Genomic DNA, 17,209 nt, shown 5'->3' with positions numbered 1-17,209 from the left:
GAGATCTCTCACACACACACACACACACACACACACACACACACACACACACACACACACACACACACACACACACGTTTTACGAGCGAAAACATGACAGAGACACGGTGTGAAATGAACATGGCTCCAGCATGCGCGGATGAGAAGCGGCTTTCTGACGCCTCTGTGTCTTATTGGCATGACTGGATCCCCCTGCGTCTGTGCAAGCGGCTGCCTCCTTTAACTGGGTTACCATTACCACCACAATAACCTTCCATCAAGGATAACTAGTCCACATGCAAGTGCGAGTCCCCGCAGGGATGTTGCAATAACAACAACTCACAGACAGCGAGTGTCTGCACTAAATCCTCAATGAGTGCCTCCCAGTAACGCTTACCTTGTGGGGACCTGCAGCCCGCGTCTGCCCGGTCCAAGTTACCACAGGGGAGCCGCTGGTCCCAATGTCAGACACGCACCGGAGCTGCTGTCTGTGCGCGTGTGTGCAGCTCCAGCTCCGTTTTCCAGTCACGCACACCTGAGCCTGTCTCCAAACACCTCGCTCCTCTCCTTCATCCCACCCACCCTCCTCTGCTCCTCCTCCTCCTCTCCTCTAATATCCTCTCCACTTCTAGCCCTGTCTCCCACATTTTTAATCTTTTTCCAGATGTGTCCTCCAGTCACCCCTCTCCTCTCCTCTCTGACAGCAGTCACCTCTTCATTTTCACCTCCTCTCTTGTATTTTGGCTGCAGGAGAGAGTTTGTGCTCGTCACCTTCTCCTCCTGTATCTACCTGATGTGGTGCGAGACGACAAACCAGACAAACAGTTGCCGTCTCCACATGTTTCCACAACTTCACTTTTGTCCACCAGAAATTCCCAAGAGAACTAATATGTTCTTCTGCCATTCTTGACCTCAACCCATTCTCCCATTTCCAATAACAAGCCCCACAACCACTGAGCAGGTTAACCTGAGCCACAGGAAGCAGCAGCTGGAACACCTGTCCAGGGTCCGAGCAGGATTCAGCCAATCAGAGTAGAGCACGGGTGTCCGGATCGATGCCTGACCATATTTAGGTTACCTCAAGTGTCGCCATAAAAATTTAAAATTAAAAATAAACTAAACACAAACACAGGATGTGCGTGACTGGTGTCTAACTTTACGTATTATTTCCCCTGTCCTCGCTCCTACTTATTTATTTATTTATTCTTATCTATTTATTTTTGCTCGTTTATTTTTGCATGAATTCACGTATTTGTGTTTTCAACGTGAACTGATACATCCCTAAGTGGTGGATGATACATATATAAGGAAGGAACGTGCAGCATTTTTGATGATATAAAAACTTACAGTTAACGGGATTAATTAAAAATTAAGGTTTGCTTTACACTCTCCCTCCCTCTCTCTCTCTCTCTCTCTCTCTCTCTCTCTCTCTCTCTCTCTCTCTCTCTCTCTCTCTCTCTCTCTCTCTCTCCCCCCTCCCTCCTCCCTCTCTCTCTCCCTCCCCCCTCTCTCTGTCTCTCTTTATCTCAGCCTTATTAAATCCTGCACATTTTTCATTTCACATGCTGATAGAAAGAATAAATGGACACAGATCCTACAAAATGCAAACACCAGGATAAAGTCTCCCCCTCTCCACTGGTGTATTAGCTATACCTCCCTCCTCCTCTCCTGTCCTCTCTCCTCCTCTGATCGCACAGACATCAGAGGTGACACTACATAACGATAACGACGCAGCGGACGGGGATCGATGGCATCTGAAGTTTCCTAGCGGTCACAGGAGTAAAGAACCATTAACCTATACAGCTCCGCCTGGCGTCCACCTAAAACACCCACAGGGATCGAATCATTACCGATCCAGTAAATCGATATAAATCTAATGGAAACATCCTGCTGCTCTGCATACGTCTCCATGCACACTGTCACCGACTGTCACTGCCAGCGAGCACGAGCTATTTCAGGTTTGTGCATGAGAATAGAGCCTAATTTAACCTTTATCGATCCTTTCCTAATGGTAGTTCAATCAATATCTATTTTACCAACCTATTTGTTTATTCAATATAGATGACTGTCAGGAGATGAGGGATTTTATGTAAACTATCAGCTTGTTTGGAAATGTGACTTTCTGGATGGGCTACACAACCAACATAAATATTGCACTAAAGGGAATTAGGCTGTAAGAGATTATAAAATATACCATATGTACCATCAGGTCGGTGTCGGGCGGAGTGTGAGCACAGTCTCCCAATGGAGTAAGACAGAGGAGGTTGTTTAGTGATGAGTTTACTCCTGAAATAAGACTCAACACTGGGTTCCAAATCGGAGCTCCACTCCCATGTAGAATCCATGAACTTGACTGGTGGTGGAAATAAAAATACATGCATGAGAAAATGTGTCTTCATACCAAAACCATGCGTCCGCAGCAGCTTCCATCCACGGATGGAAAAACGCACGGTGGAGGAATGAAGTGACATACCTTTGCTTGCAGGACAGGTGAAGAGCTCCTGGAGAAACGCAGCATCCCTCACGCGTCCATCAGGGCATCATGCTCGCGCGGTGGTTAATCTACTTTTTCACTATGGCAACAAATGAACCCCCCTGTCCCTCTCTCTCTCTCTCTCTCTCTCTCTCTCTCTTTTTTCTCTCTTTCTCTCTCTCCTTCTCTCCGCCGCGCCACGCTCTCCAATGAGGAGGCTCCGCTCGCGTCACAGGTCATCTCTCTCTCTCGCTCTCTCTCTCTCTCTCTCTCGCTCTCTCTCTCTCTCCCTCTCTCTCTCTGTGTGTGTGTATGTCGATATCACACCTACCTCCAAGATACCATCTGGAGATAGATACTGATGGAGAGAGTAGCCTTTGAGGAAGAAGGAGAGATGTGTGTGTGTGTGTGTGTGTGTGTGTGTGTGTGTGTGTGTGTGTGTGTGTGTGTGTGTGTGTGTGTGTGTGTGTGTGTGTGTGTGTGTAGGATGGAGGGGGGGGTTAGAAGCTTGGCTATGACAAGGCTTGGATTAATTTGCCAGCCAAATGCATTTGGGATTAGTGGACCATTAAAAGAGCACACACACACACACACACACACACACACACACACACACACACACACACATGCAGGCTTTAGCTGATACAGTGATAGCCTTACTAACCCTGACCTCTATCTCATTCACTCTCTCTCTTTGTTTCCCTTTCTGGGCTTGTTTTGACACGAACAAATGAGCTAACAGGCGAACAGACGAGTGCAAATGCATATAAACAGACTCTTGTACTCACACTATTTGATAAGTGCCTTTGTGTGTGCGTGTGTGTGTGTGTGTGTGTGTGTGTGTGTGTGTGTGTGTGTGTGTGTGTGTGTGTGTGTGTGTGTGTGTGTACGTTTCCAAGAACCGTAACAAAACTGAAAGAGTATCAACATCCCTAAAGCTGAATTACTAACGATAACTGCTCAGAGGGTTACTGTGGGAGTTAGTTTTTGGCTGGTCAGCAGAAACTGAAATGGACTCAGAGGATTTTGACCTAATTTTCCGGTCATGTCTCATGAAGAGACAATGTGTCAAAATCTAGTTTTGATACCTTTGATTGATTTCCCAATTGATATTATGCTAATATTCTTAAAGGTTCAGTGTGTGGGACTGAGTGGCATCTAGTGGTTTAGGCTGCAAATCACAACCGATTGGATACCCTCACTCTCAACTCACACTTGCAGCATGTAAGATAACCTACAATAGCCCTCGGGTAACAATAAAATGTGAAACACCCTTTCTTGTGATTAGTCTGTCAATTCAACATGGCGTGGGCACATTGCAGACTCCAAGAGGACCTGACCATGATGTAGGAAATGAACACACAACATTTCTTTGTCACAGTTGATTATACACAAATAAAAACATAACTATTATCCATTCATACCCAGAGTTACTCCTACATCCTACAAAGAGGACCTAATACAGCCAGTTACTGCCCTGCCTTGAGACTTGTCACCTATACAGTTAAACCATCAAAAAATAAGGCAAGTTATGTGGTAAGATCAGGACAGTTACATGTCATCCAACAGGAAGAGAGGTAACGTTTCTCATCTACCTGGTGAGCACTGCACATGATTTCACTCCACTAACATATCCACAGAAAAATTGAAATATGTCCAGAGCTTCTATTCATACTTTTTAAAACATGCAGGGTCTTTATTGACACCTTTATCAGTCTGTTAACAAGAACACTTGAATTTATGAATGATTTCTGATATTTGATTACCACATGAACAAATATTGAGTATCATTTGAACTGGGCAAAAATCCAACACAGTGGGTTATGGGATACCGACTTTGGAGGGTCTTGCCTCTGAATTTAGATTCTGCTCCTACGTCCTTACTTTCAGGTTAAATATACAGCTGTTCAAATTCTTAGCGGTTAAATCAGACCAATCAAATCCTTATATCATATTCTGTGTTTCTGGTAAACTTGGCAACACACACATTTCTAAGAATGTCCTTGTTCAGTCACAGAGGCATCCACCATGCTCCACAAGTTTCCTCGGTCTTTTCTCGCCTTGTCCTTGATTTATTTTTATTTTTATAATAAAGTTGTTTAGAACAGACAAAAAATAATGCCGGAATGATCATTGGCAACCAATCATTGCTTTAGTAATCAACAAGCAGCCAATAGATCAGCTCAGTTAGTCTCAAACTCCCTCTCTAACGCTCAATCACGCACGCTAATACACACAAATTCAACTCATCATTCTCTAAGAGGGACACTTGAGACATTATTGATGCAAGTTTGGCTCAACAGATAAATTACTATTGATGAAAGTGAGACAAATCAATGATGTGCGATGGAGCGCTGTGTGTCAAATCACAGAGATTTGGATTGAAAGACACGATAGAAGAAAATCATCCAGTTAGCGCACTGCATGTGTGTATTATGACACTGACACTGTTAAGCAGAGTGTGTGGGCTACAGCGGAGTGCATCACATAGCGACAGGTCCCCTGTTTCCACGAAAATTAGATTACAGTGGCACAACAATCCAGACAAGGAAAGCCTATGAAGCGTGTATGTACCTGCACTCTGCTTGTGTGTGTGCGCGCGTGTGTGTGTGTGTGTGTGTGTGTGTGTGTGTGTGTGTGTGTGTGTGTGTGAGTTTGACTATGTACAAGTGTGCATCATCTGCATATAAACGTCTACAGTTGCAAGCAAAATTCTTCAAACCCCATTGCGTATTAGGCTTATTGGCAAATTGTACAATTTTTCAGCTGTTTGCAATAAACGAAGTAGACAAGAACAGTTGAAATAGTTCAATAAAACTAATATTACCATGGTTTTCATCCAAATTCAACACGAAATGCTACTTTTAATCACTACTGCAGTCTCAAAATTATTCAACCCCCTGCTTGAGATAGAACACATAAATACCTGGACTGGCTCGGGGTTTGTTGAGAGTGACGTTTGATTGCATGTTCGAAATATGGCTAAGTCAAAAGAATTGTCCAAAAAGTTCAGAGAAGAGATCATTGCCTTGCACAAACAAGGAAAAGGATACAAAAAGATAGCAAAAGCACTGAATGTCCCTAGAGATACAGTTGGAAGCATAGTTCGCAAGTTCAAAGTTGAAGGAACAGTGGCTACACTACCTGGACGTGGCAGAAAGAGGAAGCTATCAGCGGCTGCCACCAGATTCCTGAGGAGGCAAGTGGTCAAAAACCCGCGAGTGACTGCAAAACACCTGCAGCAAGACTTGGTGGCAGCAGGCACTGAGGTTTCAGTTTGCACAGTCAGGCGCATACTAAACACTGAAGGGTTCCATGCCCAGACTCCAAGACGTACACCACTACTGACCCAAAAGCACAAGAAAAGTCGGCTCCAATATGCTGGAAACCATATAAATAAGCCACCAAAGTTTTGGAATTCTGTTCTGTGGAGCGATGAAACAAACCTGGAACCTTTCGGGCCTATGGATCAGCGGTATGTCTGGAGGAAGAAGAATGAAGCGTATGCTGAAAAGAACACCCTGCCTACAGTGAAGCATGGCGGTGGCTCAGTGATGCTCTGGGGCTGCTTTGCTGCCTCTGGCACTGGAAACCTGCAGCGTGTGGAGGGCACGATGGATTCAGTCAAGTATCAGGAAATCGTAGGAAAAAACGTCATGCCGTCTGTGATGAAGCTGAAGCTTGGGCGTCATTGGACGTCATTGGACCTTCCAACAGGACAATGATCCCAAGCATACCTCAAAGTCCACCACTGCTTGGTTTCAGAAGAAGAAATGGAAGATTCTAGAGTGGCCATCACAGTCGCCTGACTTGAACCCCATCGAAAATCTCTGGCGGGATTTGAAGAAGGCGGTTGCAAAACGCACACCCAAGAATATTACTGAACTGGAGGCCATTGCCCATGAGGAATGGGCTAAGATTCCTCAGGAACGCTGTCAGAAGCTGGTGTCTGGCTATGCATCACGTTTGCAGCAGGTCATAACAGCAAAAGGGTGCTCTACTAAGTACTGAAGGTGCTTGTCATGAAGGGGTTGAATAATTTTGAGACTGCAGTAGTCATTAAAAGTAGCATTTTGTGTTGAATTTGGATAAAAACCCTTGTAATATTAGTTTCATTGAACTACTTCAACAGTTCTTGTGTAATTTGTTTATTGCAAACAGCTGAGCAATTGTATATTTTGCCAATAAACCTAATGTGCAATGGGGGTTGAATAATTTTGCTTGCAACTGTATAGGGTGAAATAATGTTTTACCGCACTCCTCCACAAATCACAAGCACAACAGTCAGTGTCACAGTCGGCAAATCAATTATTCAATGGCATTTCAGAATAACACTGGATACCAATGGTTGCCATAGACACATGGAGGATTTACAGGGTTGTCACTTGTCTGCGATATTCACACTCTAAGTAGGACAAATAGAGAGAGAGAGAGAGGGGGAAAAAAGGTAGAGCCACATAATGCCAACACTGAAACGAGGATGTCACTTATAAAACATTCACTCTCGTGTAATGTGAGTCCTGCTTCATTGACAGAGTGAAAATTGGGTTTTAATGTGAACCACGCAACAGGCTTGTGATGAGCAGAAAACATTCACACCCTGGTTTTTCTATTCTTTAATAAGCCTGTTGTCTTGATGCTTTGAGATGCTGGTGGAAATAATGTCACTGGCTACCATAGAAACAACATTTTTCCTGTGACATTTTGACACAAATGGCAGATCTATCCACCTACTTCCACACACCACTTGCACAACTCCACTCTGCTAAAATGTTGAAATGAGTTGAAATTCACGGCAACTGCAAGGGAGAAAATGACCTGAAAAGAGAAGCCCACTGGAGCAGAGGTGGGTTTTAATATGTAATATAACATCAAATTGTGCTTATCAGTTTTGTATACTTGCAAATTCATTGCACATTAAAAAAACAGGGTTTGTCCTCAGATGCTTAGACAGGCTCAGCCAGGCTCTGCAGACAAAGTAAAAGCAGCCTCAGCGTCGATATTAACTGTCAGCGCGGGTTGACGCGCTGTCATGGTGTCTCTGACTACCCAGGACGCCCTGATAACAGGGACGCCACACAACCCAGAGGCTGCAGCAGTGTTTGAATTTATTCCCTGCAGATGTCATCAATATGTGAACAAAAATGTTCAAAGTAAACAGTGAAAATAGAGCTAAAATATCACTATTATATACCATTGTCACTTAGTTTATCAATATCTTTCAGATTTAATTGATTTACATTTATCAAAACTTACCCATCAAAAGTTTCAGCAAAAGTCTAAATATATTCAGTTTATCATAAGAGAAGAAAGTATTCACATATGAGCAGAAACCAGTGAAATCTTCGTTAAATTACTTTATTATAAAACAACTCAATTATCTAAAGGGTTGCCGAGCTACTTACTGCTGGTCAACTGATTGGTTAACTGACTAATGGCTTCAGCTCTAGTACAACTATCTGCCTCACTGTGTCTAGATGCAAGTGAGGAGGTCAGAGGTCAGGAGGTCATGACCTCTAACTGACTGTGTGGTTGTGGGCAGAAACACACATTGACATGCACGAACACACACCCACAGACTTATACACACAATCAACATAAACACTTGCACAGGATCATACCAAAGACTGTTTATAAAGATGGACAACATGTCTCCACTTCCTCCCACGATCCAGAAATGAAGCCAAAATACCCCAGATACAAATGCTGCCATCTTGTGCCGATGACGTCAGAGTCTACACAGTAGTGATCGGGGGATGAAGCCGGAGGGTCGAGGTCCCACTAACACACGTGCTCAATCAATCATAAGTCAGTCGCAGTTGTCAATCATGACATTTCACCAAATTTATGGGAAAATTTGCATTAGGACGAACATCAGTGTGATAAGAACTATCTAAAATTTGAGGAAAGAATTTTGCTTTTTAGTTTCCACTTCCTCCCACTATACATTAATGAGGCCAGAACATCACATATATACATGTAGGTGCACTAAACTTGTGCTGGTGACGTCATTTGGAGCTATTGTCTCTGCAGAAGAGTTTGGGGAGTCGAGCTGCAGAATCGAGCTCCCATCGATTAATCCAAATCTCATCTGTCAATAATGTCTTACCCTATTTTTATAGCACAAAACAATTATTGAAACCAAACTTGTCAGAAACATGGACTTGGACAAAAGTCTGTGTGATAGATACGTCCTTAAATAATAGAAACCATCTTTTGGGAGGGGGGGTTTTTACTAATATTTTTACTTTTTAGTTGGGTCCATGTCCCAGCTGCTATTATGGAGGAGGCCGGGTTTGTGACCAACCCTGCAGCCAGTTACCATGGGGCGATCGGGATATTTTGGCTTCACTATTTGGGAGCAATCAGTTGTCCATCTATACAGTCTATAAATTATAACGACACATTTCCTATAAGCCACCTATAGACCTCCAGTGCAAAGCCTGCTTTCAGGGTTGGACAGAAAAGCAATCCTCTGATTTTAGAGCAGATTGTCACATGTTCGACCTGAGAGATAAATCACCCCTTGGGGCCATTAGGGTGTAAAAGATGTCTCTCCGCTGTAGTAGAAATCAGGAGAGTCCATCTTTCATCTCTGCACGACAGTGGCAGGGTGGATCTTAATATGGATAAGCTTTATGAAACAAAGTCAAAAAAAGTCAAATAAACGTAAGAAACACCAGCATGTTAGTCACATCATCTCCTGCTTCATAACAACTGATGAGGCAGAAACTCTAACTGTGACCAACCCCATGCTGTAAAAACCATACTGTGGTGATCTACTGTTGCAGCAATAAGCGGATCCTGCTGCCCTCTTGTGTCTGGATGGAGACAGGAGGAGAGGATTTATGAGAAAGTCTCAATCACACACCATTCATGTCTGACCCCGATGTCACGTGGTTGTTGAACTTTTTACAGGAGGTGAAATTCTTGGTAAGAGCAAATGAACCCCCCCTCCCCCCTCCGCCTCTCCCACACACACAAACCCACAACCTTGTACTTCTATCTTAGTGAGGCATCCCCTTGCCCCTTACCTTAACAATCACAACTAAATGCCTAAACTCAACCCTAATGGTATTTATTTATCTTAGGCAGATGCCAAAGTGCTTGCTTGTTGAGGTAACTGTTGGGTTTCTCCATAAGGTCCCAACCTTACTATTTACATATATGTAAAGTGCCTTGAGATCATGTATGGTGTGATTAGGCGCTCTACAAATAAATTTGAATCGAAAAAATTGGGATCGGACCAAATTTCTTTTTTTCAAAACATGGAACAAACTGGTGAATATCCCTTGCACATTTGAAGGACTTCTGCCGTACTGGCCAACCACCAGAAGATGTTAGCGGATGTTAACAACTACCAGCGGATGTTAGCGTCAACAGGTGTAATAGCCTTTTATTCATAAGGTCTATGCTCAAATGGGTCCTCACAAAGATATAAGTACAAGTACACAGACACACACACACACACTCACTCACACAAAAGTCTGCGAAGCTATCTTTAAAATGAAATGGACAGCCTAATCAAAACCATATCCGATTCATACCTGACTTTAAACTTAACCTAACCACGATTCCCATCTTACGATTAACATTAACCAGGAGTTTGGAAATTATGTTCTGGTCCCCAGGAGGTGTACTGGTCCTGACAAGATCAGTGTTTATGCTGGAAAAGGTCCTAAAATGGTGAGAAAAAAGAGCAAGCTACACACACACACACACACACACACACACACACACACACACACACACACACTTTTGTAAATTTATTTTACTGAGTCATCGGCATAATGCCTAACCCTAACCCTAATTCTAACCCTAACCCTAAAACCAAGTCTTTACCCTCAAACAGTGGGTCAGAAAGTGAGGACTGGCCAAAATGTCTTCACTTTCCCAAAAAGTCAACCCTCTGTAGGTTGTTGGCTCAAAGTGGTTCTCACAAAGATATCGGTACGCACGTACACAAACACACGCACACGCACACACACACACACACACACACACACACACACACACACACACATACACAGCAGCCCTGCAGACAGGTTTATCCTGTGACGATCATTCCTGTGCGCACCAGCGCGTTCCTGCAGCGGATAAGCTGCATCCCGTGCCTGGCTCCGCGGCATGTGACCGGCTTGTGATGCCCGAGGAGGCAAAGTGCGGAGGAGAGAGAGTCGCTCTCTCTCGTTTTCAAGAAACCTCCACTGATTGAACATTCCTGGTCTGTGTGGATGATCGTCACGCTGCGGAACAGATGCTAACAACTCTGTCAAAGGTCTATTGTATCAATAACGACATGATTGTCAGAACAATATACACCTTATACTCAGTATTTATTATATAAAACAAGATTATTTCTTCTTATTGTATTTGTATACTTTCTTATTCTTACTTTTACCTAGTGGTGGATTGTAACCATAACAGTCTACACATTTATTCAAATAGTGTACTTGAGTACACTTTATTAATCTATATTTCATAAAGATGTTATAGTGAAAAGCTTAACGTTTATACTTCCACCAGAATGAAAATACTTCATAGAAAGTAAGTTCAGTGGTGCTTATAGACAATTAATTAAATAGAAATGATGAATAGTATTTTTTCTCTCTCAGCATCTCATTCACTGGCTGTTTTTATTTGTGTGGCATAAAATGAGAGTGAAACTCACATCAGCATGCACAAGATCGAAGGTCACAAATCAAGTGTTTAATGTGGACGTGCTCTGAACAAGAGAGATCTCGTCTGAGAACAGGAAGTGGAGCCCTTGGTTCAAGTATGAAGCAATTAGTGCACATGACCTTTTCGGTCAGAGAAGACCGAGCTGTAATACCATGTGGCGTTTTATCTGTGGATAGATGGGTCCAATGTTTTCCACGACATTAAGTCCGTAGTTTTTCTTATTCAGTCACTGTAAATGATGCTGCAGCATGAACGGCCTCTAAACCCCATCTCCAATAAGAAAGCCAATAAGGGACAAGTAGATAGTTTATTCTGGTCTAAATTCCGTAATTTTCTGCTGTAATCACAAACTACGACGATTTTCCTTAACAATTTAAATATTGAAATCAATCAGACCCTTATGTCGTCTATTATGTTAATTTTATGGCTCTGTTCAGACTAATATTACACATTTGAAATGTAATTCTTATTTCAGAGTTTTCCGCTGCACCTAAATAAGTGCATACCTCCACCAAAGTCCCCTTAAATTCAGTCAAGCTGCACCAAAATTCACACACTCATTGATATCAGTTCCCTAAATGTGACCGATTTTTTTCATCAATACCCATGAATTATTCACCGGGAAAACCATGAATATGTTGAAAAACCCTGCAACATTTAAGAAAAGTTAAAAGAAATTCCTGGATGCGACCCCTGATACGACTTCCCTGACCCACACACATCCACCAAGGAAATCCGTTCAGTTGTTGAACTGTGTAATGCTGCAAACCAACAACTTAACAACAAAACAGACAGGGCTGAAAACATCACCTTCTTGTCTGAATTAATAAATAAAGTACATATATGTAAAAGCAACATAGATTTGGATAAACAATCATCTACCACTGTTTCATCAACAGCTGAGAGGGAGTCAACACAATATCTGCTGTTACACCAGTACAGTGCACCTTTGAGGACCATAAGGGCAACACCTAATGGCCTGGACCTACTGGTCAGGACTTCTTCAGCCGAAGGAGAAACTGACCAACTGAAGGAGTCTGACCGTACTGGAAACCTGCCGTACATGCAAGACTTGAATTAGATTAATATACTGGTTTACCATTACCTTAACTTTCTTTATCATCTCTCACTTATTCTGATTCAACAGCACGTACACACTTGATCATGCATACATTCCTGGCTAGGCTTTGCAAAGAGGAGGGGGTTCATACACACCCAGTCATACACAAGCATGTGCACTCACACTCCATCACATGCTCAGGATAATATTCCCTATTCCCCATTAATTTTATCTTAAGACCAGCTGACCCCAGCTCCACTATACCTCAGGCAAGACTGTGTGTGTGTGTGTCTTACAGAGTGCATGAGATCCCAGTGAGATCACAGACTTTGTCACAGGACGGCCCCTAAAACGGTTCAATGAATAGGGAGAAAACAAGAGGCTGTTTGCTGGGTGTAAGAGAGCGAGGAGAGGAAGGAGAGGAGCTCTTGTAGAGGGTTAGAGGGCTGAGTGGAGGGGTAACAAGTTTAACAAAAAAAGTATTTCTAATTTATTAAAGTATTTAATTATCTTTGGAAAAATTTGAGTACTGGAAGACAGTGTTGTCTTTGATAAAAGTAAAAAACTAAAACAAAATTAGTGGAAAGTGAATCCTGCTTGCAGCCTAAAAACAAGAAGTAACCCTCCAGCACTGAATCTACTCCTCTGTGCTGTTTGTCTCTGTTAGAGCATCACATTCTCGTGCGTCCTCTCAACAGGAGTTTATTTTTCTTGCTGCGGTTAAGACTGGAGTTGCTGTGATTTTTCATCATGAGGACTGTGTTTGTATCTGCACTCCTGCTGCAGCTCCTCGGGACGTCTTTCTGTCAGTTTCCTCGCCCGTGTGCCAACTCAGAGGGACTACGGACCAAAGAGTGCTGCCCGGTGTGGGACGGTGATGGCTCAGCCTGCGGCGCCCTGTCAGGCCGTGGTTTCTGCAACGAGGTGTTGGTCTCAGATGAGCCCCACGGGCCCCAGTACCCACACCGTGGGATTGACGACAGAGAACGTTGGCCTTTAGCCTTCTTTAACCGGACGTGTCACTGTGCTGGAAACTATGGAGGCTTTAACTGTGGAGAATGCAGGTTTGGTTACTGGGGTTCGAACTGTGCAGAGTACAGGGAATCGGTGCGCCGGAACATCCTGACCATGTCAACTGCTGAGCAACAGAAGTTTGTCTCTTACCTGAACCTGGCTAAAAACACCATCAGCCGAGACTATGTCATATCCACAGCGACAAGAGCAGAGATGGGCGAGAACGGGGAGAACCCCATGTTCTCTGAAATCAACACCTATGACCTGTTTGTGTGGATGCACTACTACGTGTCCCGGGACGCCTTCCTGGGAGGGCCGGGGAACGTATGGAGAGACATCGACTTTGCCCATGAATCTGCGGCCTTCCTGCCGTGGCACCGAGTCTTCCTGCTTCACTGGGAGAATGAGATCAGGAAGCTGACAGGAGATTTTAACTTCACCCTCCCGTACTGGGACTGGAGGGACGCCCAGTCCTGTGAGGTTTGCACCGATGCTCTGATGGGTGGACGCAGCCCCCTCAATCCCAACATCCTCAGCCCCGGCTCTGTCTTCTCCTCATGGAAGGTGAGATCATCTGATTGTCTCTTTCTGACGCTGAGAGAAAACGTACTGTACCTGTTTCAGTAGGAGCAAAGTGTCCTTATTCGTTGTTAAGACACTAAGAATTACTTTCCTCCTAAAAGAAAGAATTGTTTTGTCTCTATGTCATCCTGCAGGTTTGTTGTTTTAAATCTCATTTTGTCTCTTAAATCCAAAGAAATTACACAGAGACACATTTATTTAGAGAAATTGAGAATTCATCCTCAAGTGATCCAAACAGAGTGAAATGTGAGAGTGGAAATCTTATTTCAAAGGCTTTGTCATATTTATTCTGAGTTATTTTGAATAAAACAATGCATCTACAGTGTAACACTCTAGTATCTGTCTGAGGATTTCAGTTCCTCATGAATAAAAGTAAATGTTCCTGTATGAGAGCCAATTGACTCAACGTCAAGTGTACAGGCACTTTAACTTAACCAGCCATCTTTCTGTGTGTGTGTGTGTGTGTGTGTGTGTGTGTGTGTGTGTGTGTGTGTGTGTGTGTGTGTGTGTGTGTGTGTGTGTGTCTGTGTGTGTCTGTGTGTCTGTGTGTGTCTGTGTGTCTGTGTGTAGGTGATCTGCACCGAGCCAGAGGAGTACAACAATCGAGAAGCATTGTGTAACGGCACCGGGGAGGGCCCACTGTTGCGTAACCCCGGCAACCATGATACGAACCGCGTGCCTCGACTCCCCACGAGAGCTGACGTTGATTTCACTGTGGGCCTCCCTGAGTACGAGACGGGGCCCATGGACCGATTCTCCAACTTGAGCTTTAGAAACGTCCTGGAGGGTAGGAGTGGCGGACACACACACACACACACACACACACACACACACACACACACACACACACACACACACAATTTGTCTTTCTGTCCTTTCATACTTTTTCATCGAATTATATGAACATCTAGTGAATGAATTTTGGTTCCAACATGTGTCCATCTCTATACATACATTCAAGCTCAAATACAGACATGTACACTTGAAAACACTTAGATATTCTCCCAGAAATAAGCAGGAAGAAATTTATATATAGATCTTTAAAATATGCATTTAAGTAAAACATGCCAATTCGAATATTTCACATGAAAATTAGTCATTCACTAATCTTCGTTCATAAAAAAACATTTATTTCACCAATATATTGGTGCTCAAGCGTGATACAAGTCAACATAAGTGACAAACTAGAAAATGATTTCTCGATGTACTTCAGTGTACAAGTAGCCTCATGTGATTCACCTACTCTAACCTGTTCCAATAGACAACCATTATAAATTCGAAAAACTGACAGTAGAAAAGTAGAAAACGTAAATATTTAAGTTTAGTCATTTGTGACCTTTTGAAAACTTAAATTAAGTCTGAAACTAATGTGTAGTGGAAATCTCAATGTGCATGGTGAATGCCTAAGGAGATCTTGACATTTCTTCCAATGGGAAACATTGTGTTGAATATTTTCACTTGGGCAAAAATCCCAACAATTATTGCTTCCACAGCCAGGGGCTTCAAACCAGTCAACAGCTCAACAAGTTCCAAAGTTCCATGTTGTTGTGTCAGTGTGGTAGACATCACCCATTCAACTCATGAAAAGCCACTCACACGTTTCCATTCCCTCCCGAAGTCATTCACAAATATCTCTCCAAATATCCGTGTTCTTATCTCTGTACTAACACCGTCACACCTCCACTCTGTTTTCCACTTTCAATTTCCTGTGTGTCCCCGTTCCATCCGTCTTTCTACACCTCTACAATTGTTACTCTACCTCCTCTTTCTCACGCCCTGTTTTTTCTCTCTCCCTTTCTCTCCCTGCAGGGTTTGCCAGTCCAGTGACAGGCATGGCGGTGCAGGGCCAGAGCACCATGCACAACGCCCTGCACGTCTTCATGAACGGCTCCATGTCCTCGGTGCAGGGTTCAGCCAACGACCCGATATTCTTGCTGCACCACGCTTTCATTGATAGGTATGGGGATACACACACTTTCCTCTGAGGACACACAGGGACAGTGGAGTCATTAGGGTTATGAAAGTATGGTTTCTATTTGCTGCAGTAAAGAGACTAGTTGTGTGTAATGCTGAACAAAAAATACATTTGTCCAATAAATGAAAGAGGGAGGAAACAGGAAGTAGGAGGAAAAAAGTAGTGTGTATGAATGGTGTGACAGGAGGAAATGAGAATAAAATAATAGATCTATTACTAGTAATGATATTTGTAAGTTTTAAGGAATATCTGAAATAAGACATTGATGGTTATTAGTCATTCATTTGAATGGTTTTATTATAGAAAATACACTCTTACCCATATAAAATGATTTTAAATCACTTGCTGAAATTCAAATATCAAACCCTACTGTTCCTATATTATCTACAACCCTTATATAATTACTCCACTAGCTTTATCAGATCCTTATCCGCTCATCCCTCTTTTTCCTTTAATATCTCCAACCCTCTTTATCTCTCTGTTCCTCCTTCCATCCAGTATCTTTGAACGCTGGCTCAGGACCCACATGCCTCTCCGGGCCAGTTACCCCCTCGCCAACGCCCCCATTGGCCACAATGATGGCTACTACATGGTGCCCTTCCTGCCTCTCTTTAGAAACGGAGAGTACTTCTTGTCCAACAAGGCTCTGGGATTCGAGTACGCCTATTTGCTGGACCCTGGTCAGTACAAAGCAACAAACATGTCCAGTGAATGAGTGTTTCTAAGATATTTTTACTAAAACGTTGTCTTGTCTGTCTCACCACAGGACAGAGGTTTGTGCAGGAGTTCCTGACGCCCTACCTCGAGCAGGCCCAGCAGATCTGGCAGTGGCTCCTGGGGGCCGGGATCCTCGGGGCTCTCATCAGCGCGGTCCTCGCTGCAGTGATTGTTGTCGCAAGGAGGAAGTGGAAGCGTAACCAGAGGAGGAAGAGGGTGTCAATCTACGGAGAGAGACAGCCGCTACTGCAGAGCAGCTCAGAGGAAGGCTCGGCCTCATATCAGACTACTCTGTAACACACACACCTTAACATACTATTACGTGAATGTACAAACTATTAGGGACACAAGATGCCATGAATCAAATGAATAAGATGAATCTTAGTACAAGGATCAATTTATTTTTTAATTCCTGAGAATAAATGAATTTAGATTTTCTAATATAGGTACAGATGAGATGGAGAAGACTCTTTAAAGTCAGTTCACCAAAATCTCATATTTCATAAGTACATATTTCTCCCTCATAGTATTTGGCAGACAGCTTTGTTTGTGTGTGTGTGTGTGTGTGTGTGTGTGTGTGTGTGTGTGTGTGTGTGTGTGTGTGTGTGTGTGTGTGTGTGCGTGTGTGTGTGTGTGTGTGTGTGTGTGTGTTCTTGAGATACCCACTAATATATCTGCTCATCTGCTTTTGCACAATGGGGGTGAAGTGAATGTAATTCGTGAAGGT

At 43.3% G+C, this 17,209-nt stretch overlaps 3 protein-coding genes across 4 annotated transcripts in view; 2 read left to right on the top strand and 1 right to left on the bottom strand.

Moving 5' to 3' along the window:
• grm5b (glutamate receptor, metabotropic 5b) overlaps positions 1-2,612 on the bottom strand; it is a 70,442-nt gene extending 67,830 nt beyond the window's left edge. Inside the window, exon 1 of one of the 2 annotated variants that reach the window (XM_034604921.1) lies at positions 2,453-2,612. The gene's annotated coding sequence lies outside the window, so the exon portion shown is untranslated. Of the gene's footprint in view, positions 1-376; positions 534-2,452 lie in introns of those variants that run through there. The other variant, XM_034604922.1, reaches the window with a different exon arrangement.
• A 2,818-nt stretch (positions 2,613-5,430) lies between these two features.
• LOC117773131 lies at positions 5,431-6,177 on the top strand. The gene is made up of 2 exons (XM_034604830.1): positions 5,431-5,773; positions 5,912-6,177. The coding sequence occupies exons 1-2, from the start codon at positions 5,431-5,433 to the stop codon at positions 6,175-6,177; spliced, it is 609 nt and encodes a 202-aa protein (XP_034460721.1).
• Positions 6,178-12,793: 6,616 nt separating this feature from the next.
• On the top strand, positions 12,794-16,977 carry tyr (tyrosinase). The gene is made up of 5 exons (XM_034604297.1): positions 12,794-13,772; positions 14,361-14,577; positions 15,600-15,747; positions 16,264-16,445; positions 16,532-16,977. The coding sequence occupies exons 1-5, from the start codon at positions 12,945-12,947 to the stop codon at positions 16,777-16,779; spliced, it is 1,623 nt and encodes a 540-aa protein (XP_034460188.1). The 5' UTR covers positions 12,794-12,944; the 3' UTR covers positions 16,780-16,977.
• Positions 16,978-17,209: the final 232 nt, after the last annotated feature.

This window comes from Hippoglossus hippoglossus, chromosome 13 (genome assembly GCF_009819705.1).
Source record: "Hippoglossus hippoglossus isolate fHipHip1 chromosome 13, fHipHip1.pri, whole genome shotgun sequence".
In the NCBI taxonomy this organism is placed as follows: Eukaryota; Metazoa; Chordata; class Actinopteri; order Pleuronectiformes; family Pleuronectidae; genus Hippoglossus; species Hippoglossus hippoglossus.
This window is presented reverse-complemented; position numbering and strand designations above follow the sequence as displayed.

Bases quoted from the DNA above. Each gene is read 5' to 3' on its own strand.
- LOC117773131 (XM_034604830.1), top strand. From the start codon at position 5,431: ATGGCTAAGTCAAAAGAATTGTCCAAAAAGTTCAGAGAAGAGATCATT. The intron at 5,774-5,911 runs AGACTCCAAGAC...TGGAACCTTTCG, and splicing joins CACTGAAGGGTTCCATGCCC to GGCCTATGGATCAGCGGTAT.
- tyr (XM_034604297.1), top strand. From the start codon at position 12,945: ATGAGGACTGTGTTTGTATCTGCACTCCTGCTGCAGCTCCTCGGGACG. The intron at 14,578-15,599 runs GTAGGAGTGGCG...CTCTCCCTGCAG, and splicing joins CTTTAGAAACGTCCTGGAGG to GGTTTGCCAGTCCAGTGACA. The intron at 15,748-16,263 runs GTATGGGGATAC...CCTTCCATCCAG, and splicing joins CACCACGCTTTCATTGATAG to TATCTTTGAACGCTGGCTCA.